Source organism: Semicossyphus pulcher, unplaced genomic scaffold, assembly GCF_022749685.1.
Source record: "Semicossyphus pulcher isolate SPU_LCO1_2020_fin unplaced genomic scaffold, fSemPul1.0.p SCAF_6, whole genome shotgun sequence".
Lineage (NCBI taxonomy): Eukaryota > Metazoa > Chordata > Actinopteri > Labriformes > Labridae > Semicossyphus > Semicossyphus pulcher.
In genome coordinates this window covers 23,309,660-23,326,769 of record NW_027211737.1, presented here as the reverse complement: position 1 = coordinate 23,326,769, position 17,110 = coordinate 23,309,660, and the positions used below count along the sequence as shown (strand labels likewise).

The 17,110-nt window shown below is 42.5% G+C and overlaps 1 protein-coding gene across 1 annotated transcript; it reads right to left on the bottom strand.

The window, feature by feature from the left end:
* Positions 1-54: 54 nt before the first annotated feature.
* Positions 55-6,976, bottom strand: vps33a (VPS33A core subunit of CORVET and HOPS complexes). Its single transcript, XM_069682401.1, has 13 exons — positions 6,874-6,976; positions 6,512-6,577; positions 6,267-6,394; positions 5,959-6,145; positions 5,614-5,730; positions 5,353-5,527; positions 5,045-5,238; positions 4,365-4,491; positions 4,040-4,107; positions 3,464-3,601; positions 3,142-3,279; positions 2,863-3,031; positions 55-2,233 (listed from the first exon to the last, which is right to left on the bottom strand). The coding sequence occupies exons 1-13, from the start codon at positions 6,973-6,975 to the stop codon at positions 2,040-2,042; spliced, it is 1,803 nt and encodes a 600-aa protein (XP_069538502.1). The 5' UTR covers position 6,976; the 3' UTR covers positions 55-2,039.
* Positions 6,977-17,110: the final 10,134 nt, after the last annotated feature.

Below are 17,110 nucleotides of genomic sequence, written 5' to 3'. Positions count from 1 at the left end.
GGGCTTCCAATGTGACCAAGTAATTCAACACTGATTTCTTTTACAGTAGTTAAGACTTTATTTACTTTCTTTAACCCAGCAAAAGCCTTACAAAACTTTCAAATCGTCTTGTACATGACATAGGCACAAACTTCCTTAATATTTCAATCATAAATACATATGTACAACTGCTGACCTCAGTGATGGACGTGTAGCCAGGAGACAAAGGGATGAAGCAGCAAACAAGCTTTGTGTTATATTACCTGGGTTGCAAATGAAGCACTGAATACAAAGTTATATATAAAGGTGCCCTGTGGATTTTGTGACCACTAGAAGCTGTATGGAGCAATGTTTTTACAAGAAGGTCAATGCTTTGCTTATACAGTATAATGCACATGCATGATGCTGCACGACACACATTTCTGCTTACACTATTATACTATTCTTAATATTCACAAGGCGGCCATTTTTGTCTGACGTCATGCTCAGGGTGGGACTCTTGAAAGCGGTTATGAAGGTATAATGTTGCACGGATGTGTTACAGGTTTCAAAACATTATTGTAGGGAATCTTTTTATTTCATTGCTTTACTGGCAACTGAAAAGACAACAAATAGTGAAAACACTAAATGTTTTATAACCCATTAGATAGTATAAGACACCAGCTTATGTTAGCATTTAACAACTTTCTAGCTGATATTGATGGTAGTGTTAGAGGACTGTTATGGATTACAGATATGGAAAGGCTTAAAAAGGTAATGTTAGCTAGAGGAGGGCTGAATGCTAATGTTAGCTTTTGTCTAATCTCTATTTACAGATTCCACATAGAAATGTAGAATCTGTAGGCAGGGACGTGGGTTATAGGGATGGCAAGTGTTCTGGTTTTGGTTTGTAGTCTGAGTAATATTGACCAATCACGTATCAGCAGGCTGCAGCGTATGCAGGAAAAATAGTCCGTGTGGAGAGCAAAAGCAGGTGGAACATAATCCGCCGTAATGACATCCCGGCTCCCATCAGCGTGATCTGACAACGCTTTGGCTTCTCATTAATCTCTTTAAACAGACATCTGCATGCTAACAGCTAACAATCTGAACTAACTTGAGATAAAGTCCCTTGACGCGGTGTCACGAAAGCCGTTCAGCGTTTAGATTTCCCGACTTCCTCAAATGCATCAGGAATTTTCAATCCGACCTCCGTTCAACAAACGAGCATTTTAAAAGTAGTTTTCTTCTCCTCTTGAGGACAGACCTGACAAAGCTTCATTTTTACAAATCTGCATCATGATGTTGAAATTTTGTCAAAGATAAGACCCGTCAATTAAATTCAATTTTGTTAAACAATGCAGCATGTGGAAAAGGAAGTCTTGACTGGACGTCGTTTATCGCTAACCACTGGCTACACGGCCGGCATGTTCACCGTTGTCTCCAGAGGCTATATCATCGTCAGACTATGCCCGATGGGACCTGAGATTGGCTTTTGTCTCACGGAAGCTAATGGGTTATATGTTTTACCGTGACATATGGCCCGATATCCCTTCAGATTTTCACTAGCAATTGTCTTTTTAGTTGCTGATCAGTTGTGAAGTGGTGAACTGACAACAATTTGTCAGAATTTCTCTGTTTGTACAACTTGCAGCCCTGAACACAGCAAGAACATTATAGCAGTATTTAAGCTTCCCACCATCAGCACATTTTTAGAAGAAATTGGCTGCTGTGTGAATATGGAGATATCCATTGATGCACAGTTGGTGGTACTGTACATAGAACTGAAGGAAAGTATCAGCAAAGGCAGAAAAATCAGTGTTTCAAATATTATAGAGAAGGAAAAGCTTTGGACATGTTTCTCAGGCCTTAAGGATACACAGAATTGGTTCTGTGAGTAACACTGAGTGTGTAAACATAACTAAGTGAGTCCACTGGGCACCTTTAAAGAGCCTCTTGTTGCTTAACAGGCACAGACATCAATGAAACACCTGCAGCCCACCGATACAGACATAAAAACAGCAGCTGAGGTTTTCTGATGGATGGCCTGTTTGATGTGTCCAGGTGTTCATGCAGGTGTCTCAGGGGGTCTGGGATTCAGGTCGATCCATGAGGGATTTAATCCAAGTTGTGCCGTTTATGAGTTTTGTGGTGGCTATAATATACTCCATGCCGCTGTCTTCCATCTGGGAGAGGAAGCGAAGAGCGGCGATCTCTGCATATGACACCCCACCGAGGAAGAACACAAGCGTCGTCCGGTTCTCCCCCTGTTGGCCTAAAAGGAGAAGCATGTCAGTCAAACTAAACTTACTAAAAGGGGAAGGTTTAATTTTCCTGTATGTCACTCTGACATCTATTAAATTTCTGCCCTCGTTCAATTAAACAAAACACAACTGACTTTTAAAGAGGGCCAAGTCCCGTCTGCTTAAGCACCTTATTTTGAAATGTGAAAACACTCATTTAGCCGTCACCCTCCCCCTGGATTAGTCCTCTATTATCACCTTTTCAAACTGAATTTAAGGCAGGCATGTAGAAACAAGTCAACCATCCCATGCCCAAACTCGGTTCTAATTAGCACATTTCAAATTGAGTGTATAATTAAATTCATCATTCACATCAGTGTAACACCTACTACTGCCAATATAAAGAGATGGAGGAAAGCTGAAGGGAAGAGCCGGGCACTGACAGAGAGTGTTTTATCTCGCTTTGTCTTCAACAGACAAATCACAAACACTCACTGCTTCTGTGGTATTGTCAGCTTTGTGTCATCAATCTGCTGCTGTTCAGCATTTGACTACACAGGAACAAAGCCCGTGCCTTATCTACATGCAGCAGCAGGAGCTCGTTTACTTTTATTCTGTTAATCCAGCAGCAGGGCAAACAGCAGTTTGTGTCGGTCCTTACGTTTCTTATGAAGCCCAGCAGGAAGCTGTTGTCTCTCCTCAAAGTGAGGACCTGGGAGCATCTTCAGCACCTCTTCGATGCTGCGCCACCCGGGTCTGGCCAAGACCTGGGTCAGTCGGATGCTCAGTGGAGCGTAGCCACTGTACACGTAGGAGATGTCGTTTGGGTTCTGTAAGGAATAAAAAAACAGACACAAAGATATCAAAGATCTACTCAGAAATCCTTTAAATGCACAAGTTTCTTCTTTAAAATGTGTCCTTCTTTTCATAAATCTCGTACCTGTTCATTGGCGTCCTCCATCCACAGTTTAAGGGTTTTTCTGATAGTGGGGTAGTTGTTCCTTGAGCTCGTCTGTGGCTTCAAAAGACCCCCCTTCTCTAGGTTGTTCAATGTCAGTATGTGTTCATAACCATAGGTCTTCAAAAGGCAACAAAGAGAAATTATTATTAACAAAATCAGTCACCTACCAGTTTCATTTAGTCATTCACATAACGATAAATCATTCTTGACATAAAGAACACAACAGTCCCTCATTATTTTTCTTTGTTGATACAGTAGAAAAGTATGGACACACAACCAAATCAAATCATTATGACTCTACCTGGAGAATCTCCCTCTTGTAGTAGTCGAACACCTTCTGCTTGAGGCCGTTGTTGCAGACTGACTGCATACACACCAGACGCAGAATCTTGATCAGCGGATCCTTCTGTGCGATGCAGTCTTCTATATAAGTGTTCACCTGGATAGTACAATATGTTTAATTTACAATATTTTATAAAAATCTGATTTAAATCAGAAAATTTGAGTAACAAATTATGTTATACGATATGTTATGTGATAATTCTGTAGGATTTTAGTAAGCTTAGTTAAATCATATGACATAGTAAGAAATTTCAGGGGCTGGAGTCTATCCCAGCTGTCACTGGGCGAAAGGCGGGGTAAACCCTGGACTGATCGGCAGTCAATCACAGGGCTGACACATAGAGACAGACAACCTTTCATGCTCACACTCATGGACTGTGGGAGTAAGCCGGAGTACCTGGAGGGAACCCATGCATGCACAGGGAGAACATATAAACTCCACACAGAAAGGATCCCTACGTCTGAACTGGGATTCAAACCAGGAACCTACTTATATTAATTCATGTAAGAATATTTTAGGTAGACACAATAATACCTTGTCTGTGTCGACTCCAGTCATGAACTCCTGCTCCACTGTTAGATTATCAAAGAAGGCCTCAGATGCTGAAACAAGAGACATGAGTTAGATTATATATGTTGTATAATAAGAGATTTTAAAAATCCTACACTCCTTAAAACCTGGAGAAATAACACATAAGAGGTACATTTTATAACTCATCCCAACCCCCCAAAAGTGAAACAGTTATTTGGGTCATTTATAGAAACAGAATTATATGATGGCCATTAAAAAAATAGTTATAGTTCAAACATGCAAATAGAGCACAAAGAAGCTTTGTTTAAGGGAAGAGTAATTAACGCACTGGTGATGTCCTTGATCAGCTCTGCTATAGAAGTGTGGTTAGCCAGCGAGCTTCGTGCTGCCTGCATGTGAGGCAGCTGAGACACAAACTGCTTTATTTCTCCCACTGTTTTGGCATTATGGCGCTCCTGAAAGATTAAACATATCACACAGTTACTCAGCTGTTGTTGATTCATATACCCTCAAAAAAAGGCATGTAAACAATGGATTACATTTTAGTTACCACACACATTTTATCAAACACAGTCAGTAAATTAAATCAAATGTTAAACAGCTTCAGACAGTGCAGACAATTACAATGTGTCAAGGTAAGGATGCTGTTTCTCCTTTAATTGTGTTAGTAGACAAATAGATAGCAAAACTGTGCTCATTATCAGTTTACTAATGTGTGTTTTACAATCTTGAGCTGTTAAAAGAAAGCCAATTTGTTTGGCCTCGTTTAGCATTCGGTTTGAACAATTATCTTATCTCTGGGTGATTGTCATCACTTCCCTCAACTCATGGATTTCTGTTGTGACCTTTGTGGTAAAATGCCACAGAGATTGAAATCAGATCAGATCAGCTGGGATGCCTGGATGTCTGGAAGTGATCTAATATAGCTCCCTTTAGGTTGTGGGCACTGCAACTGCACTGTTTTTGGCAGGCAAATATGCTAAAGTAACAAAGACCGGGAAGACCAACCTCAAAGGCAGCTGAAATTATTTTGGCCTTCTTGCTGAGCGCTGCTCCAACAGCGTTGAAATTTTTGTCACGTATTTCTGCGTACAGTTCCTCTGCTGAGTTGAGTTGTAACTTCTTGGGCTCTGTGGGTAGATCCTTACTCGCCTCTCCTTGTTTCTTCTGTGCAAACTTCTCAGGAGGCAACTTGACATAACCTGGGAGTCAGAGGGAGGAAAAACAAGGGCATTCAGAAACATATACGCAAGCTTTAGATAACTACAGTACAGTAGATTCACACATAATAAGAAGGAGTCAAAGTTTTTCATTACCATTAGTGATTCCATAGATCTCATCAATAAGACCCTCATATGTGAGCTGTGTGGCCAGAGGAGTGAGCAGGTCGACATTACGGTCCAGGAGGAGCAGAGTATCGAACACGGGGAGGATCTGATTCTGAATGCCGGCAAACTCCCTCTTCATCCTCAGCATCATGTTGGCAACATGCTGAGAACAAGCAGAGGATTTCTTTCCTAAACACATTCACTCTTCTTCTTCTGAGATTTTATACAAAATGAATGCACCGTACTCACCCGTGCACATTCTCCTTTCCCGTATATCTGTGGGATGGTGCCGTACAGTGCCTGTAAGGTCATGAGGCCTTTGGCCGTGTGGTAAAGGCTCGTTTGGTCATTTTCTAGATAGCACTCCTGTAAGAGACAAAAGGGGGTAAAAACACATCGTGACACTTAGAAATACAATATATCTCTAAATCTGGAGTAAGCATTAAACATAAAAATAGTTCCTTTTAAGAATCTTACAAATTTGAACAATTGTTATGTTTGCGGTTGATAAGAAATCTACTCTTCCATTCATAACAACACAGAGATGCTCCAGTCGACGAGCAGCAGAGTGAGAGATGTAAATGTTGTACTCACCCTGAAAGCACTTTCATACTCCATGGACAGCAGGTCACCATCATAAGGAATCAGATCCAGGATGTACTCATCAATGTTGATGAAAGAGGCCAACACGCCCTGCTCCTTCAACCGCTGTTCACACAGCATGCTCCGTCGCGGCACAAACAAGATGTGGAAGTCCCGTGCCGAGTGCATCTTGTCCTCACTAAAGGTGACAGGACACAAGTGTGAAATACTGTTTGCAGCTTTGCAATGGGACACAAATGCCATGAAAGTACAGCACTGTTCACACTGCAGGGCTTAAAAAATATGACACATAAACAGACCTGAAGACATTCTCAGCAATGATGTCCATGAGCTCCAGTCTGGGACGAACAAAGAAGATGATGTTTTTGACGTCAGCAGAAGGGAGCCTGCCACTCTTGAGGGTGAACATCTTCTCCACTTCATGTTCCTGAAATACAAAGCAATCGCAATATGGTTGATGTCTACAACCAACAATATCTTTGTACCTGGTAGATCACTCTGCCATTATTTTGCATGCAGACAAATGTGCACTGGAAGCACTTACCTTCAGTAGAGAGTACTGAGCTATAAGTCCAAATGGTCCCGTCAAATATTCATCCCAAACTATGGCCTAAACAGAAAGAACACAATTATCGGTATGCGGAAATGTTTGCTGTCAGTGCTACCTACGAGTCTTAGCTAATGTTTACCACAAAAATTGATATGCAGCCGCCCTTAAGGAATAATAAACCTCACATACAGAGAGTACTTAAGCTACAACATATAACTATCTCTTATCCAGCAACATTATGCATTTGTTGTGCCTAAATTGACAGCTCCATGATAACACTAATGCTGGAGAACTAGCTTAACTGTCACATCTATGGATGTGCATAACGGTCGCTGTTTCGGCCATGTTTTCATTACCTTACTTCCAGCACATTTGTCCAAAAACTCCCGAAGCTCTTTTCGTGCAGCTTCTCTCAAAATGTTTAAATTAACTCTACCGTACGATAGGTGTGCAGCCATCTTTCTCTTTCAGCTACATACACAACAAATCAGGTGACCACGGCGGTGCAAGGCAATCACGTGAATCACCAAAGAAGACACAGTATCAAGATAGTTAACACCACGATGTAGCCATCGACTGCATGATACAGCAAGCGGATTTCCTTCAAGCCTACATCAACTCTTGTCCGTTAGTCTGTATATCTGATATTGGTCCAAAAGTATCTTAAATAATGGGAACAAGCTTAGCTACTTAACAAGATATTAATTCGTTTTACGCATGCGTACTGGGTTCACGTTAGACAACTTCACTGACATCAGTTTGGGGAAACATCTACGCCTCACATACTGACTAGTATCGGTACATTGAATATATTTCAGTATTTTTTTGCCAAGGCCACTTTTATCAAACTGAATACATTTACCAAAATTGAGAATTGTTGATATGGGAACGAATACGGAAGTAGAAGAGGAGAAACCTCTTGCGTTACCAGCATTGTTTTCCTGGGTGTAGGTGTGGCAATATTTCGCTGTAACTGATAAAGATGTGCTTTTGGTCAGTAAATAAAAATAATGCTTACTGTCAGTATAGTTTTCTAATTTTTTGTACGTATTTTAATGATGTTACACGTAAATTTATTTTTTTTATTAAGCAAATGTTGCGCATTTCATCAATTCTTTGCCGCAATTAATACTGAATCCACTAGATGGCGCAGTGTCTCCACAGTACGAATCAAATTGGAGGCATTCTCTTATAATTGAGGCAATGGTAATAGAACTACGCTCGTTATTTTTGGAGACTAAATTGTTGCTGTTAAACAACATACTAATCAAACTCATGTGACTGGAAGGATAGTGCAAACTAATATTGTCATCATATAAAGAACGGGAAGGAAGGCTCATCAAGTATTATTTTTTTCTACCCAGTTTCTGAGGGTCCATAATTATGTGGGATAAAAATAACCAGAAAATAAAGAGCTAAAAGAAAAAACACACACAAAAAAAACATCTTGTTGATTATGTAAAAATACTATAGAGCGCAGTTAAAAATCACCACAGCCAATGCATAATCTTTGAAAAATGCTGCATGGATATCAATAAGGCTGCAATGATGATGAGCCAAATTTAGACACTACGCGCTTTTATAGAGACTATCGGATCAGGTGGTGACTATCCACTTAAGCATCAGCGTTATCACTTCAGATCCAGGGGTTTCCTTCCCAGGGTACCAAGGGCTTTCCATCCTCCACGCAGGATAGAAGACAAGTTCCCACGCATTGTGGAGGTCCGCTGTGCCTCTTGCAACAGACTACTCCTCCAGGCAAAAAAAAATAAAAGCATAGGTTTTTTGGTGACAGGCACCATGCGCAATGAATGACTCTGTGGTTGGATCCGAGCGCTGCACAGAAATTTAGTCCGCATCATTCCCTGACAGCTCCCCGAGAGAGAGAGAAGCAGGGCTGGATTCTCAGGTAGGATACTATATGATCTCCTTCGAAGGATTTTCCAACATTACATCATTTACATTAAATCATCGTCAGGTTATTGCGTTTGGAGAGTGACTTTGAGCAGTGATATTTCTCATTTCAAGTTGAATGACTGCAGCATTTCATTCACAAGACAGAGGGAGTGGAAATGATCTGTGATGAGGAAACACATTTTATTGCCTGTATTTATTAATTTGATTGCACATATTTTTATTGTCTTTATTAGCCTGAGTCATTTGCATGAGAAAACTGGTGTAGAGAAACTCAGTGTGCTGCTGCTGCTAATTAATCCATGAGAGGTAGACAATATGTAAATGAACATTTGATTGATTCCTTTGTTTAAGGGAAAATATGTCTCTGAAACATTGCTCTGCAGCATAATGTTAATGCAGAGGCGTTGATAGAGCTTCTGCTTTTGAATTGTTGCATTGATTTTACTACAGCATGCTTTGGTGTTGTGATTATGTCCTCAGTTTATTCATGAATGGCTGATAAATGTAACCCTTGAAGTAGCTCCAGAGGCTTTGCTAAATCCCCCTTTAGATTAATTAAAACATGACTGCTGGCTGGCTGTGTTCCTGCTTCCTTGTTGCAGATCTGATATGAGATAACAGACCTGGTAAGTCATGTGGGAGATTGTGTGGTTGCGGTCCCTGGGCGTTGCTGCAGGATTTTTAGGAGTGCACACTGGGGTTTGATGTGCCTGTAGACTAGGAGGAAAACACGAGTGATGCCTTCAAATGCTGATGTGGGCAGGGCAGCTCTCAACTCCAGCTGTGCCACAGGACAGGTGATACGATCGCCTACTTGTTGTGTTATTACCTCATCCTGCAGCCGTGGGTTATTACGCTTTGTGGGTCAGAGCGGTGTGTGTTGTAAACAGACTTATTGGACCAAACTGGGTTCGTTTCTTCTGGTTTTAATATGTAAGGAGGGCAGAAAAAAAAAAGAAGCTGCCTCTCGGTTCCACCATCTCCAACTCCTCCTACAGACCTGAAGCACGGGGGATTAAATGGGGGAGGGGAGAGAAAAGACTGAATGAACAGTCTGAGAGATATCTGCAGCTGCCTCCTCTCACATGAGCAACCACAGTAGTGATTGGACGACACCCTTCTGCTGGTACCTCTCTCTCTGGGTTTCTGTCTCTCTGCCAGCCCACTGTTTTTTTTCTGTCCAGAGAAAGGCAGGAATTAGACGAGAGGCAAAAGGGGAAAACTGACTCTTAGGACTTATTTCATAAAATAAGAGAGAATACGATATGAGGAGCAGTAGGAAACATGGGTGTTAGGGGAAAAGGTTAAAAAAGATGGAGGGATGAAGTAAGTGCTCTGCTCACTAACTGCATTATTTAAAGCTGAAGAAAACACGCCAACTGTACCCATAATCCCATGTCTTCATCTTGTCGTCCTCTCTAACCATGCTGTCTTTTCAACTGTGAATAACCATCCTGCATGCATCATCTCTCACAAATTGCAACCACGTTTATCAATACGAGAGGATCTTCTATCACACTATCGCTGCAACAATGGCCCGCTCCGCATGGGCTTTGAAATTTGGCACAGGTATCGTCGACTACAAACAAATACACACACGCTCACACACACACACACACACACACACACACACACACACACACACACGCAGCTTTTAATCATTGTGATTCTTCTGATCTTGCTGTTACCATGGCCACAGTTAGTAAAGGTGCATGACTCCATGTTCCTCTGTGCTCTTCACAATCCATATATGGAGCACATGTTTTTACTCTACATATCTGTCCGTTTCTCCTCCCCGTCTTAGAGCGTATTTCGACATTATTCCTCCGTTTGTGGCCGAGCTCCAGCAGGGAGTGGCTTCATCTTCAAATTCTCATCAGACCGCTGGATGTGAATCGATTCACAGGCCTCTCTAAAACCGGTGATTGGATTTGCCTAAATACTGTGGCATATTGGAAAAGACAGATGTAATCAATGCGGCCCCCGAGAGAGAGAAAGGAGTTAGACATCCAGAACAGAATTTTCATTTCTCTCCTCTTTCATTTATAATCTCAGACACTTATATCTATATTATAATCACCTCTGTGCATATGCTGCAGCTGCAGCTCAGAGTGACGTCTAGATAAACAAACTTTGCATTCATCCTGAAGCCTCCCATCAGGGTTCTGCGTCTCAGAAGTTGGGCCACAGTTTATTTTAAGTGCCGCAGTGTTTCAGACTACATCAGGCTCTCTTTCGCCAACGGAGGTTTTCTAAAAACACCCAGGGGTGTTGTACCTGCTAGTTGCTGGTGGGACCAGAGGGGGGGTCGGGTATCCAGCAGCTGAACCGTGCCAGATCTTAAAAGCAGAGCAGCACAGAGGCACAGCTGAGGGATTTATAGCTACTCTGATTTGTTTCTTTATATGTTCAGATCCATGTAGTTTATCTGCACTGACCACCAGCTGCAGGCCACTCCTGGTTAGCAGGGAATAGATGCTTAGTGTCTTTACGACAGACCTTTACAGCTCTGATTTAATGCCCCTGTCTGGTCGTTCTTGTTTTCTCGAGATAAGATGGGAGGAAATTGAAGGCGCATGACTGGTCAATGCATCAGTAGCCACTTCTCAAAGTCCCACCTCTTACCTCAGAGGCAAACAGGGATGAATCACCGTCAGAGAAGCAAATTTGAGAATTACTGCAGGCTCTAGCTGGAGTGCGGTTAATTGAGTGCTCCTTGTCTGATAGATGTTTTACTTCTGTTGTTCTAAAATAAGGCCTGGATGAAACACGCCTCTGAATTACATCAAAAAGAGACATACAGGATATGGACTGCGTTGTGTTAATTTAAGAATGAAAGACACACTGCCCAGCCCCGTTTAGGTCCGTTGGACTGGGCCAACAGTGGAAGCAGGATGACAGCGTGGTAGCTTGTTGGTCACTGGATGGTCTTTCCTGTTTGTTCTCCAGCCATGCGGGACCTGGAGGCATGCCTGCCGAGAGCATGTAGATGTGTGTATTTGAAACGGTGCAACCCTCGCACGTTGGAGAGGTGAAGAGTCCTCGCAGATGGTTCCACAGATGGTCCTTGTCAACGGCATTGTCTGACTGAAAACACGGATAATTTGTCGATGCCTCAGACCGCAACAACAACAAATATACTTCCAGTTTCCTTAAATAGACGTCAGTTATTTCTCTGTGATCTGTCTGTGATCTATTCATCCAAAGATCCTCTGTTCTGTACATAAATATCCGAGCATATAAAGCATGCACTAATGCCGTAAAGAGGGGACTTACAGGGAGTGAAAAGCAATGGGGGGGTGGGAGTTGTAAATAATTAAGAAATGCTGAGTGATGTGTTCCTCCTGCAGTGGAGGGTTTCTTGGTGCAGTGCTTTACAATCTTGCCCAGGTCCAGGCCTCGCTGTGCTGGCATCTCACAGTCCCTCTGTGGAGGCTGGATGGAGTTGTGCCATGCAACTGGGAGTGGGTGGCTACCTCTTGTTTCTTTGGTGCTTCCTACCCTGTCTCCCTGCTCGTCCTGCATGCCTGGTGTGTGAGCATTAGACATCAGCAGTTTGTTATAGGACCCAATGATCAGTATAGATTTTGTGACATCCATCCATTAAAAATTGGATTAACAATCATCATCTTTTTCAGGACCAATATGTCAGATTATGGCAGGATCTCTTAACGGAAACAGAATATATTATCCTCATGAATGTTTTCATTAGTGCATAATCATCTGAAAATAAGAATCCTTTTGTCTCTGTTACCTTATAACGAGGGAGTGGATCCTCTATGAGCCTGCCATGTTTCTAAACACTGGCATTAGGTCCTTCACATTTTTCCTTCATGCTTGGAAGGCACTCATTTTCTTCATTCCAAAGGGGTTGAAAACTAAATCATGTCGCGTCTAATGTCGTTGTATCATGTTGAACTAGAAGCCATGTGATTGGATGTTGGAATGAGCTACCTAGCCCAGCAGCCTACTCCTACATCATATGTTTGGTTGCGATAATTGGTAGCGTGCAGAGGCACTTTGGTCTGCGCTGTTGTTATCGCGCCTCGAAACTGCAAAACAACTTAGAGGTTCTAGATTGATTCACGTGTGCGATACCAGGCTATAGGTCGGGTTAGCTGCTAAGTGGACAAACACTGGACTTTCTCCCAGGACGACGCTGTTCATGGCCTGTTAGAAACCAAATGTCAGTGTTGTAGTATTATTCTAGCCCAAACCATGATCTTTTTCTTACTCTAGGGAAGTAGTTTTGGTGCCTTAACCTAACCATAGTAGTGCGACTGTTACTACTTGGTTATAGGTTTAGGAAAACATCATGGTTTGGAGACCGTAGATGTCTTCTGGTTGAAAAAGCCTTCTGGCAGAAAGCCCTGAAGACTAAAGTGGAAGGAACAAGTAGCCAATCACAGCACATTATTAATAACCAAGCGCAGTCGGGCAGAATCCCCTTGGGGGTAAATGCAATTGGAAGCAGAGGGTGAGGGGAGTAGCTGACAGTTGTTTGCAATCTGAACCCTCACCATTAGATGCCACTTAATCTTACACACTGGAAATTTAGGTTGCCAACACACAGATCATCTGTAATGCACTACAGGTGTTTATGGCCAGGTCCCAGCTGTGTGGTGGTACCTATTATAAGACTGGGAATTTTACTGTGTATGAAAACTGTTCTTGACATTACACACACAAACTAAGAGACCACATGTGTCGTCATGGAAAATCAAAAGCAACTGGTTGTCCTTTTCTTTCTTCATAAAGGAAACCATGTGTGACTCACATAATGATTTAACGTTTTGTGAGCTACGACATGCTTTGTTTTTGTGAAGGTCTGTAGATAGGTCATGACTCAACAATAACACTCTAACACTCATTAATTAAACATTTCTAAGCTTTAGTCCAATTGTAAATGATCATGATGACTTTGTCAGTGAGATTTATATTATTTTATATCATATATTTGACTCAAATAAATCTGTGTTTATAGAGATTTGTCTATGTAAGTAAAGAAGGGACGTGTTTCTTACCCGATCGTGAATGATGTTCCAGATCTCCACAGGAATTGAGCTGAAACTGTCGACAAGCCAAGCCTCTCCTGTCTGAGGAGCTCGGGCTGTGTTCGGTTTCATAACACATAAAATAATGTGGGTTACCGCCAGACCAGATGGTAGAGGAAGAAAATTTAGTAAAAATAACATGTTGTTTTCATTCTCTTCTTTAAACCTGATATTAAGAGGTTTTTGCAGCTTTAACTTAAAGACAGTTTAAATTGTCGACGATGTAAAAAAACACAATATAACATTAATTTTATATGACAACATGACTATTATTTCCAATAGATGAATCCTTTTAGTGTTGCTCGGTGTAGCCACATTGTTAATGGTTTCACAACATGATAAATTATGAATGGAGTCACACCAGGCAGCATGAGTCTTGTAATGGCTATGTTTAAAAAATGTTACAGCTGAACACTGTGAGAAATGTGTATGAGTTGCAAGGTAATTGGGCCCTTTTAATAGGAAAAAGCAGAGTGTGTTGGAGCTGATTAAACATTAATGGTCACAAACTTGGGGGAAAAAATGTGTATGGTTTCACCAGTATTATTAAATCACTGGTACGATGGATATCCAGTGCTGACATGAATATCAATTTGTCATCTAGTTAGCATCAGCACCTCGGAAAGTGGTTTTGGAACAAAGTGCTGATGTGAGGCCGCAGGGACTCTGCAGGGGCCCACGGTGAGGCTTGTTGGGGAACGAGTCGGTGGTTTGCTTCAGCAGAGCTCTAAGGCGACCTCCATTACACGTAAGTGAGTTTTAGCCTGAGGCAACAAAATATAAATGGAGGCCTGATTAAAGATAAATTAAAGTGAAACCAATTGTGGGTCTTTGCATTGATCTGTGCTTCTCATTAACCCATTTTGGAAACGACTTTCTTTGGAAGGAGGGCGAGGGAATTGTTGCCCTGGAATCCAACGTCTTTATGTTCAATACATTTACAAGTAGGACACAAAGAAAAATCAAATAGACAATTAATTTCCTGTTGGTTTACAAATTAACTTTACACAAAACACATTGCTTTTACACGTCGTTTTTTGCTGATCTCAGCGCATTGAAGACAACTCTCTTCCCTTTGTCCCCACCCCCCCTTAAGCTCTCACTCAGTGCCGTTTCCATAATGATCCATGTTGGCTCCATCCATCAATGCCCCATTGCCTTGTTGTCACTCCTCGCTTTATTCAGCTCTCGTTTCCTCGGGCAAGAAGCAGAGTCTCGAGAAGAAAAAAAAAACCTACATCAGGCTGTAACAAAGTGCTCTCATTCTAGTCTACTCCGTCTCCAGTCATATGTTCTGCAGTAATGACTCATGCACCTGCTATTCAAAGTCACACAACAACATAAATCTGTGCAAGTGCCTGATAATAAGACTTAGAAGCTAGTCACTCATGCTGAGCGCTCACTTCCAAGTATCCAAGGAGAATGCATCACCGTGTTTCTAAAAATGGATGGAAAGTGTGTAGGGTGTGCTCTGGGAGTTGTGTGCGCATACATCCCTGAAGATGTACAGATGCAGATTTGCACTGACTTTCCTTTCAGGCCCCCAGGAGGAGATACAGGCTTCTAAACTGGTCCTCTCCCACCCCCATATGAAACCCTATACAGTCGACTGTCTCCCTTTGGTCTTTCCTGTTGTCAAATCACACGTGCTCTTTTACTACTCATTCCCTAGACGTGATTGTGTTGTTGTTTGCACAGTTCTGGGCATCACTTTGCAGGCCGCCACGTCTGAAAGCTTCGTCACCAGCGCTCTGTGACATTTTGGAAAATATCTGCAGCTCCCTTGAGAAGGACCCACCACCTGACTGAGTCATTTTAGATGGGAGGAAAACACGCACAAGATGACTGTTGCACCAAATCAGAGCCCCAGATGACGCAGATTAGTTGCATTTATAAGATCAACAACATGGAGAATGACAGTGTGAGGATCACGATGATGTCATAACTGCAGAATAACAGGGCTCAATATGACATTTCGGGCGAGACAGTCCATTATAATTGGCCTCGGATACATTTTTGAAAAGCGTTTGAGATGTAAACCCCCCCTGACAGCGCAGTAGATGAAACCAAGCTGTTCTTTTCAATGTCGGACGCATCAAAGCCAGCGCTGGCAGCTCTTTATGCGAGAAGTGTGTGTACGATCCTTCAGACGATCTCCTGAATGCTAAGTGGATTGTCACCTCAGCAGAGTCCACTTCTGTGATGCGGTAACATCCAACCCCCCCCCACCCCCCCGGCAGCGGATCGTTCCGACTTGTCTGAGTCAGTGATTACCCAGCCCAAGTCTGACTGCCTCCTCCCATCTGTCTCTCCCCCATATCTACCTCTCTCCAGGACAATCATGTTAGACAAAAGTGGGATAATTCCTTTTGGCAAGTGAGGGCTGAGCGTATAGGATATATATCGCACAGTCAGAGCGATGACTGAAGCGTCAGACTGCTGCTGAAAAGTGGAAAAAGACAAACGCTCCCTGAGGACGGTGTTGCCACTGTTTGCTGGATGCAGAGTCAGAGGGAGAAGCCCACACCCAGAGTGTCTATTGTTAGCACAGTGAATTTGTTGTTATTCTGTGCATTCTGCAGGTTGTACAGCAACAATTTAGAGCTCAAAAGATATGTATCCTGACATACGCAGCATAATACAAGCAGCTGAATGAGGGAGGCAGTGGCGCACCCCTCCCTTTTGCTGCCTCTTTCACTTTCTCCGAGGTTTTATTGTGCTGCGAGAAGCTGACGACAAGTGAAACTTATTGATTTTCCATTTAGTCTTATCATAATGCTTTCCATACTGTATCTCTGCTGTTCTCCTCATCCTGCACCATCACAATTCTTGACGTTTCAGGCGCAAGAGAGGATTTTCTCTCCTCTTGTTGCTCCTTTCCGGGATCCCGCTGGTCCTCTCTGACTGCTGGTACTTCCCCTCAGGCCCCTTCGGGACATACACTGCTGTGTCCTCCGGCCTGTGGCAGCTGCAGCACTGTCGCCCTGTGTACTGTCTGGAAGGGACTCGGGCGCACACACACACACACACACACACACACACACAGACTCAAATCAGTGATCTCTGTTTGTATCATCTTTAGCATGTTAGTCTGGGATTAAACAACATTATTGTGTATGATATGGATACTGTTGACAAGCCCCTCTCAGCATCAGTGCCGGGCTCAGCTCCCAGCCTGTTTTTACACCATGTAGACAAACAAACAACGGCAAAAGCGTACCTCCTGTCATCATGTTCTTAAAATGCAATGACAACACAGCCATCCATGAAATTAAAAATCTAGTTCCAGTGACACGGCTTACTTGAGATCTTTCACTGATCTCTCTCTCTCTCTCTTTCTTCCCTCCTCGTAACACCTGACCACCCTCCCACTCCCACCCGTCCCTGGAGAAAGAATAAAAGTGTCTGAGAGTTGGAAAAAAAACTCTTAGCTTCAACCACCACACCATGAACAATCAGAAATGCTGGAGAAAAAGACTCTTAGTCATCCCTGTCAGCATAAACTCACCTCCTCCACCTCCTCCTCCTCCTCCTGTATGGTAGCATAATGGAGGCACTCCTGCTATATAGAACCATCTGTTTCTTTGAAATGTGTTGAGGCACAAACTGGAAGAAAATCCTT